Below are 24,300 nucleotides of genomic sequence, written 5' to 3'. Positions count from 1 at the left end.
AATGAGTTTGCTTAAAGGGCCCGCCAAGGATGGTCGGAGGGTTGCTCGCTTGATTTTTAATTCTTTGGGTCTGCTTTATTCTCCCAACAATGGTCCAAAGGCCAGAAATGTAGTTTCATGCACTCCCTAACTCTCTTGCAGAGAGTTAGGCATAAAGTTTATTTATTTAATTTACTTAGGGAATTTATATGCTGCCCCTCCAGAGTTCTGCTTGAGATTGGTGCTTCCTCATACTAAGAGCTTGACAGCTGTAGAGCAAAAACATAATAAGAGATTAAACTGTAGAGTATGAAATAATATTTCTTCTCTCAGAATCTTTGAAAGCCATTTTTGTTAAAAAGCGTCTTTTTACCACATTTTAAAAAGTTGACTGTCTCTGGCTGCAGCTGAGAATGCGACTCCTCCTTTAGTGCTCTCGTAGAAATGTTTCATTCCTTAACAAAGTCCACCCTCAGCTACCTGAAACCTCTCCTGACGCATAGCGGCCCTCCTCTTACAACTACACTCCCGAGCTGCTGTGGGCCTATTGCACGGTGCTTGACAAGCCCACAAGCTTATGAGGTAAGAGCAAAGCCTCCTGATGATCCCTGGGATTCTCTTCTTGTGTGTTTTGTAATTCCACAGCTTTGGATGTTGGCCATGCAAAAGTAGCGGCTCTCGGTGTTGGTCCGGTGCAGCAAGCAGGTCTGCTGCTTTTGCGTTCCCCAAATCCTCAATGGTGATTAGCTTGAGACTGCATTCAGACACCACATTGAACTATTGCTTGTTTAAAGCTGCTTTGTTTAAGGCTGCATGGGCAGCGGGAAGCTCAGAGTATTTGGGAATATCCAGACAGCTTGTCTGACTCCTGCATATTTTGAGATGGATTAAAAATCTATTTTAATGTAGCTTCAAAGGGGAAACTTTGTGGTGGCTAAAAACAGAGGGTTTCTCTGGATGCTCCATGTGCAACTGCTATGGTGGGGGCTGCTAATTTTCACTTTCACAGTGGTAGATCTAAGCTTGCCATTTATTTCCTCACTCTTCCTTTTAACTCTTTAAAGGACCTTACCCAGCTAAGCTATGATGCAGTGACCTTTGGAATACTGTGTATGGTTAGGGTCACCCATCCCCAAAAGCTGGGAAAGGTGCAAATAGAGGACAACCAGAATGTTAAAGGATTGCGGGAAAAGCAGGGGGAAAAGCGTACAGGTTTTTTGTTTAGAAAAAAAGATAATTAATTAGGGACATTACAGAGGTTTATAAAATTATACTTGGAGAGAGCACTTTTCTCTCTATCCCATAATACAAGCACCCAGGGCCACTCAATGAAATTGGTTCACACCTGCATAAGTAACTAATGGAATTCACTGCCATGGGTATATAGCAACGGTCTACCTTGAAATGAAAAAGAGATTAGAAAAATTAATAAAGGATCATATCAAGTGCTATTAGCCTTGATGACTAAATGGAATTAGCAAGGGTTGTATTCTGTGGTTCGTCTTTGGTCTTCTGTGCAGTCCATCTGCAGAGAAGAGTTTTCTAGTTCAAGTAGACTGGGGGTACCCCTCCTCTATGGCACGTGGAGACATTTCCGGCTGAAACTGTCACGTGCATGAAGGTGCTCCCCTCCCTCAACTCGTTTTTTGCCACCATTGAGGAGAGTTCCTTTCACCGCTTTCCATTTTACCTCAGTGTCTCTGATTTTTTTTAAATCTGTTCTCAAGCATGTTTCAAAAGGCTTTATTTAAGAAGTCTGCTGAGTGTGGCACTAAAATAACCTGATGATTACTCCCTTTTACTTTTTGGCCTCAAAGAGGCTTACAATGCCTCAGCCTGCCAACACTGCCAGCTGTTTACACCCCAGGCCTGAAGTGATAGGGCCTCAGGATTGAAGGCTGTCCTGTGGGAAAGGCTTCTTTCCTGCTCCAACATCCCAGCATTGCAAAAATCTGCCACATGGGAGCTTCCAGCTTGGCCTGAACCAGCTTCTTTGGTTCCAAAGTCCAAGCCACATCGACACTGTTCCAGGTCATGGTTCCATCCAACTCTCAACGGTTCTCCTCAGAATCTTCACTGAAGAAAGTGAAGGCCAATGCTAAAAAGCCTGTTTTGCATCTATGGAAGTCTACACAGTCAGAGAAAACTTATTTGATTCCACCTATTGTAGCAGAACTGACCGTTGAAGAGGTCTTGCTGGTTCCACCTTAAAGCCTGTCTCTTCATCTGGGTGAGGAGGATTCTTTTTTGGAAGGGGAGTTAATCCCAGAGCAGTTGTCAGTCTCCTCAAATACTCCGACTAAAAACAAATTGGTTCCGACACAGCTGATGCCCTTCATTGTTCCGTGGCCATATCAACTGGTTCTGTGGCCTTTTTTATGCCACCTCCAGCATATGCAGAGATTATTTTCAAGGGAGCCAACTAGTCCCACCATCCCCTATGACTTGTGTGCTTGGTTCTGGCCCCAACATTGGTTCCAAGGGCCCACCTTTTTCAACACCAACCTCCACATCAGTTTTCTGATTCTGGTGATGAAGGCGTTGCATCCCAATCCAATCTGATGTTGGAACTGGCCATGGAACCATCACCTAATGAGGTCATGGGGAATACTGCTGTCACTCCTAATAAAGATCTCAGCTTGTACTCATAGGAAATGCTTTGTATGGTTGAACAGATGGAAATGGACATTACATTGTCAAACTCAAAGCCAAAAAGCAAAGTTCTCCAAGCTTTTTATTCCAATGCTCCAGCCTCTGTGGCTTTTTCTGTCCTGGAAGATTTTCTTGATATAGTCAATGGCATTTGGGAGAAGCCAATGTCCATTCTGGCCATGTCCAGGAAGATTGAGAATCTCTACAAGGTTAAACAAGAAGATTGTGCGTTTTTGTTTACCCAACCATTGCCCCTTCTTCTCTGGTGACGGTGGAGAAGTGAGACTCCATCAGAGTTCCCATTCTGGACCAGTGGACAGGGATAGTTGGAAGATGGATTCCCTGGGAAGGAATGTATATTTTTCTGGGGCTTTGAACCTCCAAATACCAAGCCATTATGGTAGCCTGCTATCTTTTCTTATGGCAAAAGATGTGCTCATATATCAACCTGCTCCCTGAGGACACCAGTTCATTATCCAAGGTTTCACAGATGGAGGCCACAAAACTGGCCAAACAACAGATGAATGCAGAGAAACACATGGCAGACACCTCTGTGCATTCTATGGCATCATCCATTGTGTTGAGGTGGTTTGCCTGGCTCAAATCTGCCATGCTTCCGCAGGAGACTTGTAGCAAAATCTTTAATCTCCCATTCGAGGGCACCCAGCTCTTCTCATCCAAGAGTGATGATTCTTTATCTCAGATAAAAAAGACTAAACAGACTGCCAAAGCTCAGGGAGTAGTTGTGCCACCCCAACTTCTTATGCACATTGTCCTCTAGATGACACCAACAACAGCATATCTGCATGGTACCTTCCTCAGCAGTACCATTCTCAGAGATCTTATGCCTAGCCTCTTTCTCAAAACAAGGAGCAGGGACCAGGCATCCAGGCCCAGGTCAAAGCAACCTTTTCCACAATTGCCTATTAGGGAGAAAACTCATTGTTCTACTAGTCCAGCAATCTCACAAAGACCTTGTTTTTTGGACAGGCTCACTTCTTTTTATTCTCAGTGGGTGCATGTAACTTCTGACTCATGGGTTCTTTCCATAATACAGTTAGGTTACAGGATACATTCCTGTGAATTTCCCCATTTGGATCTACTCTATCTGCAGCTGACAGCTGCCCTGAGGACCTCATTTCTAAAGGGGCCATTCAGCAAGTTGCTGATTATTTTTATTTATTTATTTATGTCATTTATAGTCCGCCTTTCTCACTGAGACTCAAGGCGGGTTACACAATGAGATTAGTACAATCAATATCAAGTACAGTTCAGTACCATATCAGGGACATTTCCATAAACAATGCCATAGGGTAAACAGATACAAGTTTTAAAGACATAGCATTAGCAAGAATCCAATACAGAGCAGAAAAAATACTGAAATAGAACATAATCAATTCTAGGACTGACATTAGACAACATGGAGCACAGGTGGTACATAGGAGTACATATTTAAAGCAACAGATAATATGTAAAGCAATATAGTGATAAAGTCTATGGTCCCTAACTCATTAGCAAAACATCTGAGACCCCATCCATACAATACAGCCCTCCCATTTGAGTAAAAAGCCTTTTTGAATAATTCAATTTTGCATCGTTTGCGGAAAGCCAGAAGAGTGGGGGCTCTCTTTACCTCCTCAGGCAGGCCATTCCACAGGGTAGTGGACACCACAGAGAAAATCCATGTACGGGCTGCCGTTTTCACCCATGTGCGGGCTGGCATCTGCAAGAGACCCTGTTCGAATGAGCAAAGCTGCCGTGGAGGGACATAGGGAGGGAGGCAGTCCCACAGGTATGTCAGGCCAAGGCCGTGAAGAGCTTTGTATGTAATATCCAATATCTTGAAGTGAGCACAGTAACTTATAGGTAGCCAATGGAGTGACTGTAGGATGGGAGTGACGTTCATGCTCCTGCTCGCTCCTGCTAACAGTCGAGCTGCAGCATTTTGCACCAATTGGATCCTCCTAGTTAACTTAGATGGGAGACCTGTGTATAGTGCTTTACAGTAATCAAGCCTTAATGTTACTATAGCATGGATGCAGGTGGCCAGGTCGGCTGTGTCAAGATAAGAAGCCATCTTCCAGGCTAGAGTGAGGTTGTAGAAAGCATTTTTTGCTGCTGCCTTAACTTGTTTTTCTAGTAATAGCGCTGGATCCAGTATAACTCCTAGGCTCTTAACAGAGTCTGCAAGGGTCAGACAAACTCCATTGAAAGTGGGGCGTACAATATCCTTCAAGATCTGCTTATGGTTTTTATTCCAGGTACTTCCTGGTACTCAAAAGGGATGGTGGAAACAGGCCCATCCTGGACCTCCGCAAGTTAAAACACATTTCTTAAAGTAGATGAGTTTTGTATATTATCTTTGTTTCATGTTATTCAAATGTTGGAATTAAATTCTTGGTTCATTGTTCTCAGTTTAAAGGATGCATATTTCCACTTATCTGTTCATACTGCCTACTGGAAGTAGTTCCCTTTTAAATGTGGTGGAATGTACTATCGGTACATGGTGTTTCCCTTTGGTTTAGCTGCTGCTCCCAGAGTTTAATGAAGTGCATTGTGGTGCTAGTCACTTATCTGAAGTGACAAAAGGATGTTCTGTTTTTCCTCACTGGATGATTGTTTGCTGGTAGGTCCTTCCAGGTTGCAATTGGTTACACATTTGCAGTTGACCTTCAGTATGGTGTATGATTTGGGTTTCATTGTTAACTGGAAAAAAATCCAAGTTATGCTCTTCCCAGTGTACCCAGTTCGTTGGTACCATTGGGGATTCTTCCACAGGAAGGGCCTTCCTGCCTCTGGATAGGGCATGAGCGTTGTGCTAGCTCATTTCCCATTTTACTTTTAACAGATTCCAATCTGTGTTTGCCATACACAAGTTTTAGGTCTTAGGGTGTCTACCATGGCTTTTGTTCCCCTAGCAAGGCTTCATATGAGATCTCTTCAAAATTGGTTTTTAAAGGAAATTCAAGCCTGATTAGCATCCCTAGAGCCTCAAATTGTCTATCCCACCTTCTATTATAAGATCACTCACTCTCGTGGTGAGCTCTTGATTCACGCCTCTTGAAAGGCTCCCCTTTTGGCATTCAGCACCCTGAGTTGTCTAGCACCAAGGATGCCTCATTGACTTTTGGTGCTTATAGTGATGATGCCTCAATACTAGGGGCTTGGTCTGTTTCAGAATCTCAGTTGCATGCATTATATCCGGCTTGCTCCTTTTGGCCATGCTAGTTTTGGTTTTTAAACCTTACGTCACTGTCGAAAGCCATCTGCCACTAGCTCCCAGCCTTCACAGAGGGTCCCATTCCCCACCATGAGATTCCCAGGCTGACTATGTGGTTTCTAAACCCTCCCAGATAACCTTCTTTTGAGAGGTGACGCATGTTCTCTTAACCCCACGAAAACATTCCATTCATACGTCCTATGCATAAAAGTGGGAGAGGTTCTCCTCTTGGGTGCTAGTATGGGGAGACTCCCCCCTTTCCTGCCCTCTTTCCTTGGTCTTTTTTTTTTTCAATTTTAAAAGTTTATTAACAATAAGTCATAACAACATCAACTGTAAGAGGATATATCATATAACAATACACAAAACGATTTCTGTATATACAATTGGGACACCAGAGGAGATTTCCAAAACATATACCTTAGCTGGTACACTTTACCTAATCTGCGAACATACAAGCAAGGATGATTGTTGAACTACATCTCATGGACAAGATAACATAACTACTCCAGTACCACAATGGCCTCTTGATCACTCACACTTCTGGATTTATGATTGCCTGAAAGGGCAGCTGTGATGCTAAGAACTCATTTTTGGCTAGATGATCCAAGAAAGGGAACCACTTGGATGCAAAGTCAGAGGGTTTCAAGGGGTTTGTAGAGAATTGCAATCTGTCAGATATTTTTTCCATTATAAGATGGTCCCACACCATCCTGTACCATATGTGTAAATCCGGGGGAACAGGTGATTTCCATTTGATTGCTATCGCATTCTTGGCAGCAGTCAAGAACGTGCGAATTAGGTCCCTCCGTTGGCGAGGTACAGGAGAGTCAGTCCAGACATCCAAAAAGATCAGTTCAGGGCTAGGAGGGATAGCGTGGGAGGTGATGGTTTTGATTTCTTTGAAGACTAAGCGCCAAAATCCTTGAATGGATTGGCATCCCCACCATACGTGTATAAACGTTCCCTGCTCACCACACCCTTTCCAGCAGAGAGGGGATTTTTTGGGGTCTATCCTTGCTAGCTGCTGTGGGGTGAGATACCACCTGTGAAGGATTTTGTAATTTTGTAGTTTGGCATTAATGACCGGGGTGCTTAGTAGTTTGGAAGTCCAAACCCGTTCCCAGTCAGACTGCAAGATGTCAACACCGCAATCTAGTTGCCATTTATCTTTCAGTGTCTCATTCTGTTTAGTATGGGAGTTAATCAGCATGTTATAGATTTTAGACAGAAGCCCTTTGCGGGAGAGAGAATCGGGTTCAAGAATCTTTTCAAATTCCGTCATAGGTTTGGATAGGACGTGCCCTATTTCCAGGTGTCTCAAAAAGTAGGTTAACTGAAAGTAGAGGTACCACGGAACCTCCCCATCGAGTTTGCGGGCTAGTTCTGTTCTGTCTAAGATGCCAGTTTTAGATGTTATATCTGTCAGCCTCTTGTTCTTAAGGCTCTCCCAGGTTGATGTGTTTGCACTATTATGTTGAGGTGGTGTCCCGTCATGTGAGGTCAATAGTGAGAATCTAGAGATTTTAGGGATCAGTTTGGACCTGTGTTTATCCCAGAGCTTCAGAAGGGTCATGAGGAAGATGTTTCCGCTCGATGAAGTGGAGCGGTGAGCAGTATTGGTCCAGAATAGTTCACCAATCGTGTGGGTTTGATGTTGTGGGTGCAGCACATCCATCCAGTCAAAGTGTGTGTTATGGTGCAAGATTTGAACTACGTCCGATAGCCTAGCTGCTGTATAGTACATGCCAACATCAGGGAAGTTAAATCCCCCTTTAGAGCGTTTGGTCCTCAGGATCTTAAAAGCTATTCTGGGACGCTTATGATCCCAAAGAAACCTATTAAGGGACGTCTGCCATTGGCTCAGTAAGTGATGGGGAATCTGTATTGGGACTGTTCGGAAAAGGAATATTAGTTTTGGAAGGATGAAGGATTTGATCACGTTATACCTCTCAAACCAAGATAACGTTTGTTTGTTCCATTTGAATAATACACTCTTAATTTCTTTCATCAGCAGCTGGTGATTAAGTCGGAGCAGGTGGTCCGGGTTTTGGGGGATATTTACGCCTAGGTAATGTAAGTGAGATTGTGCCCATTGATATGGGTAGAGCCATCTGATTTCGTTACTCACAGGAGCAGGTAAATTTATGGGGAGGAGACTAGACTTATTCTGGTTAACCTTTAGCCCTGAGATTAGTTCAAATTGGGCCAATTCTTTGTGGAGGTACTTCAGGGAGTCTAGAGGGTGAGAGATAAACAGTAAAATGTCATCAGCGAAGAGACACAATTTAAAGGTGTTGTCATTGACCTTCATTCCATGGATTTGCACATTAGACCTTATAGCTTCAGCAAGGGGTTCGATCGCTAGAGCAAAAAGGATGGGAGACAACGGACAACCTTGTCGTGTGCCCCTGTGGAGGGTGAGTGAGCGGGAGGAGACACCATTAGTTTTAATTTTTGCATGGGGGCAGTCATATATGGCTTTAATTACATGTTGGAAATCAGAACCAAAATTCATATGGGACAGGAGCTCTTGTAGGTAGGTGATTTCAAGTGAATCAAAAGCTTTCTCTACATCTAGGGATAGGAGCAGTAGTTGTTGATTGTAATGCTTGCTATGAGTTAGTATAGTTAAAGCTTTATAGATGTTCTCCGAGATATCCCTGTTGGGGATGAAGCCTATTTGATCTTTACTAATATATTTCCCTATAAAAGAGTTCAGCCTTTTCGCTAGGATCGAGGTAAAGATTTTATAGTCTGTGTTTAGGAGAGATATTGGGCGGTAAGAGCTAGGGTTCGAAAGATCCTTGCCCTCCTTGGGAATTAATGTAATGTTAGCTTCTGACCATGTTCCAGGTAAGGTGCCTAACACAAAAATGTCATTGCAGGCCGAAAGCAAGGGCTGGTGCAGTGTCGCCGCAAATTTCTGATAAAATTCCGCCGGGAAGCCGTCCGGCCCCGAGGCTTTATTGCGTTTCAAGCCCTTGATGGAGTCAAGGAGCTCAACACTGGAGATAGGACTGTCCATTATCATCTTGTGGGTCTCCGCTAATTGTTTAATACTTTTGTGCTTAGACAGATATAGTTTGATGTTCTCTTTGTCTGGCTTGGTTGAGGAGTATAACTTGGCATAAAAGTCTCTAAACACTTTTACTATATCGACAGGTCCAGTGAGCACCCGGTTGTTGGAATCCTTGATAAGCCTGATATGCCTATTGATTTTTTTGTCTTTGACTTTCCATGCTAGGTATCGTAGGGATTTAGGGGAGTGGTACCAGTATTTTTGCTTTAAGTAAAAGATTTTTCTGAATTTGCTGAGTCTCCAATGCCTCTAGGGTTTTACGTTCGTGTAGTAGCTGTTTATATACCTTTTTACTGCCATTCCTTTTGTGTAGACGTTCTAGGGTGTTAATTTTGTCAATCAGGGTCTGTTTCTGCTGTGTTTTAGCTTTGTATAGAGATGCTGAGAGCGCTATTAACCTCCCTCGCAACACCACTTTAAGCGCGTCCCACACCGTTTGGGTTGAGGTTTGTCCCGTTCTGTTTTCTTCTAGATACTGTTTGATATATTGTTCTATCGTTGTGGTAGTGCTATCATTGAGTAAGAGGTTTTTATTGAAGGTCCAATACCTTTCCCTAGGATATTCAGAGGTTAGGTTTACCCTACAGTCCACCCAGGCATGATCCGAGTAATCTATGGCACCTATCTCAGAGTGGCTCACGCTATTAGAAAGGTCTGTTGATACAAGAATGTAATCGATCCTTGTGTATACATCATGCCGTGAGGAGTAATAGGTGTAATCCCTAAGCGTTTTATTTTGCTCCCTCCAGGCATCGATTAGATGGAAGCGAGTGAGGAGCGCCAGCAGCTTCGAGGTTGAGGATGAGGCGTTAAGTACCTTTTTGGGATTGGCGTTAGTACGATTAAATGAGGATTTATCCAATTTATGGTTCTCTATCAAGTTGAGGTCCCCACCTACTATCACCGGTCCCTCTTGAAAGTTCTGTAGTTTTTGCAGTGTTTCAGATAAGAAATCAAGCTGGCTTGCGTTAGGTGCGTATATTGAGGCCAGTGTGACCATCCGATCATCCAGTAGGCCTTTGATGAAGAGGTATCGTCCCTTAGAGTCTTTTAGACTAGCCCTATGTACAAACTGGCAGTTTTTAGTTAACAGTATTGCCACTCCTCGGGCCTTTGAGGAGCCTTTCGCATGAAACTGCATTTTAATCCAGGGGGCCTTAAGCTCCTCATCGTGCACCGCATGGAGATGAGTTTCTTGAATCATAACCACATCCGCATTAAGTTTTGCTAATTTCGATAGGACCCGTCTCCTTTTTATAAGGTTGTTAAGCCCCCTTAAATTTTGGGTGACAACATGCAAACCTGATTGCGAGGTCATTGCTAAGCAATCAGGTACCCTGTGATTGAAGTGTGAGGTTCTTTAGGCCAAAGTGGTACTATCGGAGTGTTACAAGCAAATAAGGTGCTTCCGTTGCCAACCGAGCAGTACTGCGTTAAGATAGTGCAGCTTGGCACGGGCAGGTAAGGTAGGCAAAATAAGAAGTTATCAACACTAGTGCCAAACACAGCTAAGTTCTTCTAACTATTCACATGTAGGAAGAAAATATTATACCTTAAATCCAACTATATAACATATAACATATAACCAATCTGGTTATGAGAGAGGAATCACACAATAATTCGCAGACAGCTGACTGCAAGATTGACTCCTCCAAAATAATAGGACCCTCCTCCCCCGTCTCTAAGACACTCAGGATTGTGAAGGTCGATTTGAAATGGAGAATAAAGTTGTTGATTATCCTGTATCTATATGTTAGGCTATATGAATAGATGGTTTAGCAGCTATGATCAATTAATGGAGGAATTTGCAAGTGGTCCTGTAGGAGATCAAGTTGATATGTATACACAGATATGAAGTGGCTTCAAGGATAATCAATAAGAGGCGGTCACTCAGAAATTAATTGTTGATAGTGCTTCTTACGTCCTCAATCAGTGCAAAATCAATAAGCTATTAATCAAACCCCCCAATATTAGACAACCCCCCTCCCTCTCCCCTCAATTAATTATGATATTTCAAGTTGATTAGAGATAAATATTAAAACAGTTGATGAGATCTTAAGATTCAACCCCTATATCACTTTATGAAGCCCTACCAATCCCTAATGGGTAGTCAATCACGTGGGGTATATTTGATCAATTGGAGAATTTATTGGCTTTCCCTTATGTGGTAGAAATAAAATAAAAAAAAATAAAAATTATTAACTATGCGATTTTAGTGTTTACTAATTTCAGCAATGTGAATCAATCCCCCCAGAATCAAGTACTGTTAAAAAGATTTCCCTCTACCCCCCCCTTATTCTAGATTAAAATATATTTAATGAATTAATCAATCAGCTAGTGTAACTAGCGCGTTTTGTGTCAGGGTTTATGACAGTTGGGAAGGTGGTGTTAATTAATTAGGGAAGGGAAGATCTCAACGTGGCTGAAAATCACAGTGGTGGCCCCCCCGCACAGCTGATCTATCAATTAGAATCAAGTGGGCTATTTGAGTGGCAGGGCAAGCAAGGAGATCGCAAATAAAACTTTAGTAATTAAGTACTGGTTATCTCGTTGCTAGGCAGTGTTCAGAAGCTCAGCGAGGAGAACCCCTCTGAGCTTCGGCTTCAGACCAACAGAAAAGACTGCCTGTAAAAAGGAGCTAAATAGAGCAAAAAAGCCCCTCATTCAATCCCACCCCGCCCCCCTCAAATGAAATGGATAGTATTAGCTTTAAACATTCTACTTCACACGGACATGTCAATCAGAACTGTCGTTGTTAGGCATCACGGGCAGCAATCTTGTTGGTCTTCTGTGGCGAGAAAGGCATGCTGCGCTTCCTCCGTTGTGCGCCCGCTTCCGTCTCCATGGCGATTTCAATGCCGAGCTCCTGCATGAAGCGACGTCCCTCCTCAGGCGTTGAAATGAAATGAATCTTGCCGTTGGTATTAACACGGAGCGTAGAGAAGCGGGCCCAGCTGTAGTCGACTTGGGCCGATCTGAAACCTTCTGTTACGCTTTTAAATTGCCGTCGTTTTTCAAGTATTTCAGAAGGGAGATCTGTGAAAACATTAATTCTTGCTCCTTTGTACGTTAGAAACCTTTTCATTCTGGCCGTTTCCAGGATTTGTTTTCTTATTTTCCAATCGACGAACATCGCCACTACGTCTCTTGGCCCCTTCCTCCGTTCATTATTTTTGGCGCCAATTCTGTACGCTTTAGAAATGGCGACGGTTGCTCCCTCCTGCAATTGTAGTTCACTTGCCAGCCAGTCAGAGAGAAAAGTAGAAAGATCTACGTCTGCTGTAAAATCCTCCTCCAGTCCTCTGAACTTCAAATTAGAACTCCTCAGCTGAAATTCAATGTCCAGGATTTTGCTTTGGACTTTGTTGTTCTCAGACTGGAGGAGCCGAACATCGTCTTTTAAAGCTGCCGTTTGGGACAAGGCTTGGTCTGTCCTTTGAGCTACCGCATCTAGCACCAGCTTAACATCATTTATTTGTTTAGATAGGGGCTCCATCATGATAGAGATCCGATCAGCAAAGCTCATTTCGATCTCTTTTAGCAGCGTTTTCAGTGCAGGGTCATAGGGTACGGCCGATAGCTTCCGTGCCTCAGCTGAGCTTCCCGCGGCCGCCATATTAGCCCTCCCTCCCTCCGTTTCCCCCTCAGCACTTTCAGCTTGAGAACTAGGGAAATACGTTTGTAAGTTCTTTACTGCCTTTATATTTTGCTTCTTGAAAGACTGATCCTGCTTACCCTTCATGTCAATTTCAGAAACGTGAAGTAGAATGTGTTGTTTTAGGGGCCTGGGGTGGAATCAAGACGGAGCTTCAGCACAACGCGTCCATCTCGCTTCGAGCCGACGCCACGCCCCCTTTCCTTGGTCTTTGACTACCTCTTGACTATAAGATCCTCTGGTTTGGTTTCTTTATCCTTGAATGTGCATTTGGCAGCTATCTTGGCTTTTCATGAAACGGTGGACAGAAATACCATGCTTTCCACCTGTGTTTCTAAGCAATTTCCAAAAAGGTTGTTTAATCTTTTTCCACTCTTTCCTACCATTGTTCCCCAGTGGAGTTTACCTTTGGTTCTAGCTCAGTTAATGCTTTTTAGCCCTTAGTCACCTGTCGTTTGTCCTTTCTCTTGCTTGAGACTAGTTTTTTTTGGTGACCATTATGAGGGTGAGTGAAATAGCAGGAGTTTGGGCTGATAATCCTTTCAATTAATTCTTTTGTGACAAGGTGGGTTCTGTGTCCCAACCTCCAATTCCTGCTCTTATGTACATGTGCAATAACTGATCATCACTTTATAAATATTTTACCCTTTGGTATTTAGCACTTATTTTTTCCTTTTCTCTACTCAGTGGTTTCTCCTTTTCCTTCTTTTTTGTTTCTGTGTCCCAACCTCCAATTCCTCCCTAAAGTCATTTCCAGATTTCACCTGGAACATGCTATTATGTTGCCTATATTTTCCCTTAACCTTTGTTGCATGCAGAATGCACACTACACAGTTTGTTTAAAAAGCTTTATTGTTTTCTCTTAAAAGATTGCATTCATTTTACAAAACTCCAAACTTTTTGTGTGCCACTCTGGGCCTTGCAAGGGTCAACCCAGCTTCTTCGCAGGCCTTGTCTTGTTAGATTGTCTCAGCCGTTAAACAGCGCTACCAACAGGTTGGAGTGTCTTGTCCTCTTTCCATCCGCACTCACTCCACCAGAGCCTAAGCTTCCTCTGCAGTATCCCTGCTTGGAGTTCTGTTGCTGGACATAGGCAAGGCTGCCACCTGGTCCTCCTCCATGTCTGTCTGGGATTACTGTATGGATACACGCACAGAAAGAATCCACAGTAGAAAAGGCTGTATTGTAGCCCTTGTTCTTGGAGATGCTCACTCCCGTCTCCTTGGTGAGTAGCTTGTTATTCTGTCCATGTAGGACTGCACAGAAGACCAAAGATGAAAACAGGGTTGCATTTACCTATAACTGTTGGTCATCAAGTTGCCTTCTGTGCAGGTACACATTCTCTCCCTCCTGCCCCACTGTGAGCGGTCTTGGTTTATTACCTCTTCTGTCTTTGAGCTTGCAGCAGCTCAGGAGAACTGAGGGAGGAGGGTGCCACTCCCTTATGGCATGTGGTTTCAGCAGGAAATGTCATCTCAATGCACCACGGAGCAGGGATGTCCCTCCATCTATCTGAGCTAGAAAATTCTTCTCCATGGCTGGGCCGCACATATACAGTCCCATTGTGTGCCTCCTCAGAAGACACTCAATGGCTAGCCTGTTTTGTGTAAGTGGAAGGCATTTGCAGTGATGATCTTGCTGTTCCAGAATAGCCATTTATGAATTCTGAAAAGGCACAGAGCATTGGGCATTGTGGGGTTATTAATAATTGTGGGGTTATTAATCATAGAATCATAGAGTTGGAAGGGGCCATACAGACCATCTAGTCCAACCCCCTGCCCAGTGCAGGATCAGCCTAAAGCATCTCTGACAAGTATTCATCCAGCCTCTTCTTGAAAACTGCCAGTGGGGGGGAGCTCACCACACCCACCTTGCTGTAGCACCAGTGGAAAGCTTTCCTGCAGCCCTTGGCAATGGCTTTTTTTAGGTTTGCGAAGGGCTGCTGTGATAAGGATAAGTAACAGCCATGATGACTGCCATGGAATTCAGTCCCTTGTTCAGAAGTCATATACCTCTGAGTGTAAGTTGCTGGGTCCTAATCCCAACAAATATGGCTGAGTTGCAAAACTTCTTTGCTTGTGCATAGGCAACAGGTGCCCGTTAAAGGCTGTCCTTTTGGTTTAACCCTTTAGAGGAACTGCCGCTGTCTGTCTCTATCACGCAGGCTCTTAAGTAAATTATTCTCTCTTTTTTATTCAGAATCAAGAGCAGCTGAAGGATGATGACTCAGATCTTATTTTGAATGATGGAGACATCAGTCTGACATACGGGGATTCCACCGTGAATACAGATTCTCTAACATCGGGCACATCTAGAAGAGCAGCAGGAAACGGTTCCGAGGATGCTCTGGACCAGGAGCTTGGTTTTGGGGACCATGAACTTGTCATACGGGGTACACGCTTAGTTCTCCCGATGGATGACTCAGAGCCTCCTTCAAACGTAGTAGATAACGCAAGACATGGCCCAGCGTAAGATCGTTGCTGAATATGACTGGCAGTCAAAAAAAATCCATGTATGATCATGAAGAAAAATGTACTACCTTTGACAAAAACCTACTGCATGTCTCAGAATGTCTTAAGCTGTATAAATATTATTTATTTATATGGTGTCAGGAGAATATAACTATCCGTACGAGACAACTTGTGAAGAGCAAGGTGTTAATTTTGTAAGTTTAAACAAAACAGCTCATGGACTGCACTGTGTAGGGTGGAACTGTTTTAGAACAAAATTCTGTTGTGTGGAGGCGAGCTTTTTATTTTAAAAAAAAAGTGGAAGGGTGTTGGATAGCATCCTTTTCAACTATAAAACTACAATCTGCTTTGCTGAGGACTTTCACAATTTGACCTAGTGCTTGTCCAACTGCAATAAGGAGGGAGGCATAATTTTCGGCAAGCCTATTGTAGGTGGCGAAAAACATTTAGCTACCCAAGAGATTCTCTTGAGAGGGTGACTACTTTTGATTCTTTAAGCTGCTGTAAGAATTGGCATAGTAAATCTTGTTGGTCTCTGTCTGATGTTCCTAGACCTACAGCCTTCGCTTATGGTCAGCTGATAGAAGTTGAGATAGGGCTGCATTGAGCAGATCAAGCTGTTACTTGGTAACTGGATGATGGCTTGTTGAGGGAGCCGTTTGCAGCCCTCTTCCAGGTGCACTACGAGGCCAGAGGAGAGGTGCACTACAAGGCCAGAGCAGATACTTAGGAAATCAGTTATTTGAGTTCAAAGTTGCATTGTAAGTTTCGTTTTGTTTTTGTCTTGTTAAACATTTCTCACTCACCTTGTCCTGTGTAGGATCAGGGGCAGGTTCTGAACTATGAAAAAGTCAGAACTGGCAGAGTACAATTTGTCACTCGGAGGAACAGGCAGTGTTTTCTAGAGCAGGTAAGGAAAGTACAAAGAGATTACTAGGTTCTTTGGGCTTCTAGCTCAGCAGCTGTGTTGTGTCAAAGATTTCTTCTTATTGCATAGCTGCTAAAAAGACAGTTGAAGTTACTGATCTGGTACAGTTCCACTCTATATCATGGAGTCTGGCACATAAGTAAGATTTGAGACTCTGTGTGCGGGTTTTTAAAAGAGGCATTTAGTATATTAAGTGGTACTGAAAGGGAGTTGTCTGTCCGTCCATCCTGTATAGTTGCACTTTTTTTTCAGTAACTCCTTTGCATGCTTGTGTGTCTATAAAAAAAAGACTTGATTTTTGTTCTTGCATCTCTTTCCTGTTTAATGAGAAATGTTCGTAAGCTGCCATTGTTTCTTTACAGTTGTTACATTTGTTTTGCCGAAAAAGAGCACTGAACAATTTGCTGTTATTGCACTTGGTATATTCAGCTTTGTTTTGCAATTATCTTTTTTTTTTCTTAAAGGTGCAGTGGGTGGTTTTGAGAAGTGAAGAATTCTGAGTGTTTGTTTTCTACAGAGAAAACAGCTGCATTATGAAACCTTTATTGTACAATTCCTACATTTTTACTTTCAGACGTACTTTATTTTGACTTTCAGACGTAGCCCCTGATGAATCTTCTCATAATCAGAGGTATTATGGGGCTGATCTAAACTGAACATTCACTTCCTTAACACAGGAGCATGATTACCATGACCACCCCCAAGAGTGTAGGACCTGATTGTGATCTGAAGTTGCACATCATTTTTGAGGTCTTTGAGAAGTTCTAGAACTGTCTCTTTAGTTGTGCTTCAGATTCTTTAAAGGGCCTGTGCATGGGACTTTCCAGTGAGAAATCTCGTCTTAATTGTGAGTGTTGACTGTAAGCACACCCCCTCTCTTCTACTGAAGAAAAAGTAACGGTTGAATTGGCCACTGCTGTCTTCGTCTAAATGAGGGATCTCCATGATTATTCCCATACTTTTGTGGGCCTGGTCAGGTTGCTATAAAGATCACACACATTCAGATAAATGTGCTGTGCCCTAGTTTGCACATTTATTTCTCTCCGCAGTTGGGCCACAGCAGAACTTGAGATCAGTACCAAGTTCTGATTTCTGTCTTGGAAGTAATGAAAGAAGAGACCCAACATTTCTCACTTTTAAAAGATTTCTCCCTTTGGTTTCATTTGGCTTTTATCATTGGATAATTAGCTCTGGTGTTTCCAGCGCTGCACCCGGACTAGGAGAACTCTCATCCGGAAGATATTAAGGGAAGGTATTATTTTACAGCCAAGAAAACATATTACTTTATTTCTGTGTTAAGTTTTACATTCTCAGGTCTGAATAACATGCCTTAAGTATATTTCAGTGAAATGTCCAGTTTTCCCATGATCATAGATTCTTTTCTTCCTGTAAGAGCATTTCCAGTAAGCTTTCTGGACACAACAAGCCAGAATGTCTTCTGTGCAGGCCCAATGAAATGAAGGGGGATTTCTCAAGAATGGCCTGATTTGTTGCCCTATGGCTTGTGCTAGAAGTAGGACCTCCATTGCACTCCAAAAATGGCAGTTTTACTTGTTATCATAGGAGCTTGTTGTTTAGTGCCAGTATGTCTTTTCTTTTTTTCCTGCTATGCAGGAATTCCATGAAGAGGTGTGTGTTTGTGAGTGTGTGTGTTTTATATGATGTCTGAAACTTAACATCAGATGTTTAAAAAAGAAGCATTTTCATATGTTGAGGTATTTTTACATCTCTTATACATTACTCACTTCTTTTATTCTAAGACTTTTCCAGACACGAGACAGCCTCTTTTTTATTTTTAGGTCTTCTGATGACTAATAAGTAGGTTTACAAAAGATCCCCATCTGATACTGTAGAATGTTGTCAAGCAGACCTACTGCACAAATCTGCTTCTAGTAAGAGCATATATTGGATTCTTAGGGCTTGATCCTGCCTAATGTTTTTCACTGACAGAAGGGAGGCGGAAATTACGCTCATTTTACCACTCTCATTGCAGACCCCTGACCTCGTATTGTCTCCCATTCATAGAATTTGGGGGGCATTTGGGCCTGCAGTGAGATGGTTGAGGTGAGAAAGTCACACTCTGCTAACAAAAATCCTTCTGCCAGTGGTAATTTTCATTGGGATTCAAGCCATTATCTCCCCCCCACACACCTGACTTGGAGGGCTGCATATATCCAATGGGTTCCTGCTTATATGCAGTGAGCCTTATTTGTGCAAACATATTCAAAGTTAATAAGAGAAGGCAGCAATTCTAGATTCATGCATGCCCTTTCATTCTCCCAGAAGAGGAATTGACACATGATCCAGAGGCCATTTGTCCTACTGGGAAAGTTCCTAGTGGGGTACGGCCTTGGAAGGCTGATGGCAGCCAGAAACAAGGGAAGCCAAGGCCCAGCAGCTCTGCCAGTGCTTTAGGAGTCACTCATCTCAGGTCCTTCTGCAGCCACTGTGATCAGGAAGCTCACCAGTCACCCCTTCCTATATCATCAACAACCAGTGGCAGTGCAGATACAGGAAACTAGTGAGCTGATCATTGGGTCTGAGCTGAGCGGCCCCTGCAGTGCTGGTTCTGGCTTGTTACTGGACCCTTTAAATTTCCTGGTCCACATCTGTACACTACAGTACTGGATTTTCTGCATGTATTATCTGTGCTACAGTTGGGAGACTTAGGGAGATTTTGGATGCAGGTGTGAACTGGGTACTGTGTCAGATGCTCTGTTTGCTTCTTGGGGAGAGATGGCTTACTCCATTTCGTACTGAGTACAAAGATGTTCATACAAACAGAGTCTCAGTGGTGTCTGCTTTGCCCTTGCTAGCAGAAATGAGACTTTTAGGTGACCCACATACGGTGGGGATTGAGTTGCTCAGTTGCATAGGAGCAGTTAGTTGAAGTGCAGTATAGATGGGGATTTAAATTCACTTGCACAACAATCAGCAGTCGCTGATTGAAACTAAGGGTGGGTCATAGATGCTGGTCTTGAAAAGACAGTCAAATATGCCACCATTGTGCTACCAGGCAAGCATTTTGTAACAGTGCTCCAATACAGGCACTTTCCCAAAATAATGGCAGTTGAATGTAATTAATTTCCTTTGGAGCATTCCCTTTCTAACTTCAGTAAACTAAAGTCTGTTGCCGTAACTTCTGTAAATTATGACACAAATTTTTTTACATGTAGTCGAAGAGTTGGTCTGAGTAATTCCTCTCCCATGCACATTCATTTCCCCTGTACTAGTCTGAGTACAAGGGAAATGGATGTGTGTCTATATTCCCCGTTTTTGTCTCATATGTTACCTTTTTGGCAAGTTTATGTCAACATGCCATTATAGTTCCAGATTTTTCACGCCAGTAATAATTTTAACTGCTTATAGAATTAGCATTCTGTAGTCAGGGTGGCTGCTTTGAGCCTCAATTTTTTTTGCATGTGAACAGTTTTTTAAAAGAGGCTTTTAACATTGGAACTAAATAAAGTCTATGTAATCACCCAGAGACAATTAACAATAAGTAGTATTTATTAATTTCTTTGTTATTGCAGCCACACATTTCTTCTGTTCATTTCCCCCAGGGGTCTCTGCACCCAAAGTTCTTAATGACCTCACATGCAGCTGTGGGAACCTATTACCTCTTGAGACCAGGGTTAAGAGCCCTTCTAGGCAGTGTTTGCCTCGGGCATATTCTTGATACAGGTTTAGGAAAGTCCTTTCCTTCAAAAAGTCTGTTCTATAACTCAAATTGATCCTCCCCACTTCCCTGAATCAAAAGACTTAAGTCAAGTTCTGGTTTACTCTAAATACTGTTGGAATTGTCTGTTTTTATGGTATTAACTGCTATAGTTGTGGTGTTCTTGTGATTATATTCTTAATAAGCATAATTGCACCTACTTTTGTTCATGGCAACTAAATCTTTTATTGTTACTTGCACTGTGAAAAAGAATCATGGGCCTATAAAAACAAGTTTGTTTCTTTGAGTCTTGTGTTTCTTTAATCTACACAAAAAAGTATGTGCATGTCTAAAAATTATTTGAATATATGCTGTACCCAGTAGGCTCTGGAAAACTTTGAACTCTGTTAAAAATTCCTTTTGACAAAAAAAAGTAAAGTCGTATCAGTTAAAAATAGTTTCAGTGTTAAAGCCTATTAAATTTATAATAAATTCACAATAAGAAACCATGCAATCATAATACAAATATTTAATAGTCATTAATACAATGGTTTCGAGCCACACCATGGAGTTGGATCCAAAACTTCCCTTCTGTAAGAAGAAAGGCATCTTTGGATCCAACCCATTATATCTTCATTAGCCATAAAATCAAGGATTAGCTAAACACATTTTGATCATATGGTCTTCCTCAGCGACTTGTATTCCAAAAAAGTCTTAAAATAAAAAAGAGCTGCACAGTTTGACTGAAGCAAGTTGGTAAGTCCCAAGGGCAAGGATTAATCACTGAAAAAATATGCTTGTTAAAATGTCTTTAGCGGACCAAAATTGGTTTTATGGTTGTTGTATAGTGTCTCAAAATGAACTTAAAATTTTATTAGATTTTATACCTTTTATATCTTTTGTACCATAAACACGCAGGAGCCTTTTTATGAACTGCTCTAAATTGTTACACAATTTGCTGAACACACAGTACAATCCTTAGCACAGTTATTTCCTACTAAGTCTATAGAAGTCAGTGGGCTCAGAATAGCATAACATTACTTAAGATTGCGCTGAGAAGCTTTTTTCTCTTACCTAGTGGCTTTGGGCACTTCTGCAGTGACCTGTCCATGTGCAAAACTATATTTCCAGATATAACTGCCTGGGACAGTTGTACTGAGAAGCTTGTAGCTGGAATGGCTGTAGGATTTTATTCTTCATGTCAGGGCACCGCTATGGTATGTGGCACAGAGGCAAGCAAACATCTTGACAGTGTTTCTGTAACAAAAGTGCATTGTATAAATGTAAACAGCCACAAATACTTACACAGCTGAGTTTCTAGGACCATATCTCCATAGGCTTGAGAACGATAAAAGACTCATGAGATGGGGCAGGGAAGCAAAGGCTTCCACCTACCCCCACCCCCAAACTGCAGAAATCAAACTTGTCAAGCTAAGTAGGAAAGCACAGAGATGGAAAGGCCTGCTTTGGCACAGATGGCATTGGTTGGGGGTTGGTGGAGCAACCATGGAGAATGGCAAGAACCACAGTTGGAGGGGAACATGCCCCTCAGTGAACAGAGAATGTGTCTTGAGTCATGGCCACTTCAAGATTCACGTACAAGTGGACAGGGGCCTCCTTTTGAGGAATTTCCAGTTTTTTGGAGCATACTGGAAAAGATTGTCCTTTCAGATATGTGAGTCTAAGATCATGAACGGCTTTGTAGGTGATGATAACCAGAACCTTGAATTGCACCTTGTTGCTGATCAGTAACCAATGGAGTAACTGCAGAATGGACATAATATGCATATGCGTAGATCCAGCTAGTAACCAAGCTGCAGCATTCTGTACCAACTGAAATTTCCAAATTGACTTCACAATAGTTTAGCCTTGAGTTCATTGTGGCATAGATCCATGTGGCCAGAGCGTCAGAGTCAAGGTAGGAGACCATCTTCCAGGCTTGAAGAAGTTGGAGGAAAGCATATTTTTGCAGCTGCAATAATGTTGGGTTCAGTTATAACCCTTAGGTTCTTAACCAAGTCAACAAGGGTCAACAATCCCATCAAATTTAGGAAGCTCAATGCGCTTCAAGACCTCAGCCTTCCCAACCAGCATTACCTCTGGCAGGATTCAGTTTCAACTCGTTCACTGTTAGACATTTAACCACACCATCACAGCAGTCAGGCAGTATATTTAAAGGGTGAAAATATGAACTGTGGTGGTAAGACTTCATCTCTGAAGAGCCTTGCAAACATTCTGAGGGGATCGGTTCATGTCCATGTTTTTTTTTTCTTTGCGATGTAAAAGGGGTGGCTCGGGACAAAGGCAGTGACAGTCTGCCCCCACCTCAAATATTGTGTGGTACAATAACTTCGTTGCCTTATAGTAAAAAGTAGCATTTCGGTTATGAGGAAAACGGGAAGCTACTTCTGTCCTTTTAAAAAATGTTCCTCCACTACCATTGTGAGTCTTTTTTTTAAAAAGCAAATTAAGTTGAAGATTTTCAGAAACCCGAATGCAGTACCAGGGTAGCAGGTTCCAAGAGAAATGCAAAAGATTAACATGAGTATGTGCTTGGCCTGTCATAACAGGTGTCCTATTCATTTCAGCAAATGTGCTCAATCCTGAGAGGTAGAAACACCCACAGCTTACAGTAATATGTGCTGAAAATATCTCTCAGGATCAAACCCCTCTGAAAGAAAAGCAAAGCTTTTAATTCTTTGTCAAATATTTAGATAGGAACTTCTATAAACAGGAATTTTTGTATTTTAGTCAGGCTTTTTCTAAAAATATTCCAAACCAGTCCCCCTCATAAAAGGTGCCAAACAGTTTTGCAAACCAGAGCTGTTGCTAACAATTTGAAGTTGCCTTATATGGTTGCAATCTCCTAACTTGGCTTAGTCCATCGAAATGTACGGGGAGAGGGAGTGTCATGTTCACTTTTAAGGTGATGTGTGAGCATTCCTGCCCCTTCCCATTTGCTTAAATGCCTGGGAATGCAGAAAACAAAATATAACTCCTCATAACTAAAAAATTTGTCTGCTTGTCATGTCGGGTCAGCTTTATTAATGGCAGCAGGTCACATCCTTGCTTGCTGATAGGCCTTAATGTTAAAACAGCCAGAAACGAGAAGCATAATAAGGCGTTCTCAGTTTTATAAAGAGCTGACCGCCGGTGTGCCATCTCCAAAGGCGGGGATGGTAGTGCACATGCTTGCAGCTATAAGGTCCCAGGTTTGATGTCTGGCATTTCCAGCCCAAAAATGTCCTGCAGCAGGGCTGGAAAAATGCCTGTGTGAGAACATGGAGCGTTGCTGACTGTAGATAACAGCAATAGGTTACGTGAGCTATTGATCTGAAAGTATGAGGCAGCTTCCTGTGTTATTTCTATGGGATCAGATTTCCAAGTTGCAGTATAGATATGCCAGTTAAAGAGCATTTCAACAATATTAGTGGCCTATTAAAATTTAGTATATACCAGAAATTGACACTGGATTGGACTTCCAAGAGAATAGAGAGAAGTAGTTTTGGGGATTACAGGATGCCAGTGTTGCTTTGAGAATAATATTATCAGGCTGTGTGCATGTTTTTGTGCCCCTGAAGCATGCGTGCGCATGCATGCATGCTCTCACACACACACATACACACACATATATATGTGCTATATGTATATTGTCCCTCGATCACATATATACATACAGCCAGGCTGGGAACCACTGCATTAAATGGTCCAAATGCAAAATAAATAAGGAACTATCCATTGCTTGTGCAAGGAGGAAAGGAAGCAGGCTGGCTGCCTCAGACCATGGAAATACCATATGACAAAAGAAAATAACTTACTCTCCTGTGTCATATGTTGTAGGGTGTAGGCTTTACTCTATGGTAGCTACATAATCACAAGTAAGAACTCTAATATTTGGGTGTTTGTTTCTTTTCTTCAAGGTAGTGTCGCTTGATCGTTCTTACCTTCTCAGAACGGAGCAGACGCTTCCACATCTAGCAATAAGAATCTTGTTCATAGCCATCAATGTAACAATTCTACCACTTTCTTCCCAATAGGCTTTGCAGGGAAGCCGCCCAAATCTTCCCAACCTCCTTTCCTAACATTTCCAAATAAAGCTTCTGCCTGCAGCTGCTTCTTCAGTGACTAATCCACTTCAAGCAACTGTGCTTATATTTCATTCTTGTTTGGATATGAAGCCAAGGCTCAATTTGTCTCCATTTTTATTTTATGTGCCAGAAATCAATATACACAAAAAAGTTGTTATATTTCCCACTGGATAGAGGCAAGTGCTCCACAGGCTTAGCACTGGTTTGAAAAAAAATAAAGCTCCAGCCTTCTCCTTTCTGTACTAGTATACGCTGGTCTACAAGTCACAGTTGTTTAAAAAAAAATAGTATTTATATTGCTTTCAAATGTAGAAAATAGTTTGTCTTAGAATAAAAAAATACCTTACGGATAGTCGTAGTTCAGTGTTTACTGTTTCTCTTACTTTTGACAGATGAGGGATTTATTTGTATAGATATTTATAGCCCATCTTTCTCCTCAGCGGAGACCCAAAGCACAACTCTCCCTCCTCCATTTCTGTCCTCACAACAACAATCCTGTGAGTTAGGTTAGGCTGAGGGCCAAACCAGATGTGATAGCTTCCTTGTGGCTTCCCTGGGGACACAACT

The 24,300-nt window shown here is 42.3% G+C and overlaps 1 protein-coding gene across 1 annotated transcript in view; it reads left to right on the top strand.

Moving 5' to 3' along the window:
- The window catches only part of SLC9A6 (solute carrier family 9 member A6), a 50,782-nt gene extending 30,830 nt beyond the window's left edge, over positions 1–19,952 (top strand). Inside the window, exons 15-16 of the mRNA XM_054996277.1 lie at positions 456–561; positions 14,788–19,952. Coding sequence (XP_054852252.1) covers positions 456–561; positions 14,788–15,060 — 379 coding nt within the window. The 3' untranslated portion in view covers positions 15,061–19,952. The remainder of the gene's footprint in view (positions 1–455; positions 562–14,787) is intronic.
- The last annotated feature ends 4,348 nt before the right edge of the window (positions 19,953–24,300 follow it).

The sequence above is a fragment of the Eublepharis macularius genome, chromosome 13 (genome assembly GCF_028583425.1).
Source record: "Eublepharis macularius isolate TG4126 chromosome 13, MPM_Emac_v1.0, whole genome shotgun sequence".
Taxonomy (NCBI): Eukaryota; Metazoa; Chordata; class Lepidosauria; order Squamata; family Eublepharidae; genus Eublepharis; species Eublepharis macularius.
This window is presented reverse-complemented; position numbering and strand designations above follow the sequence as displayed.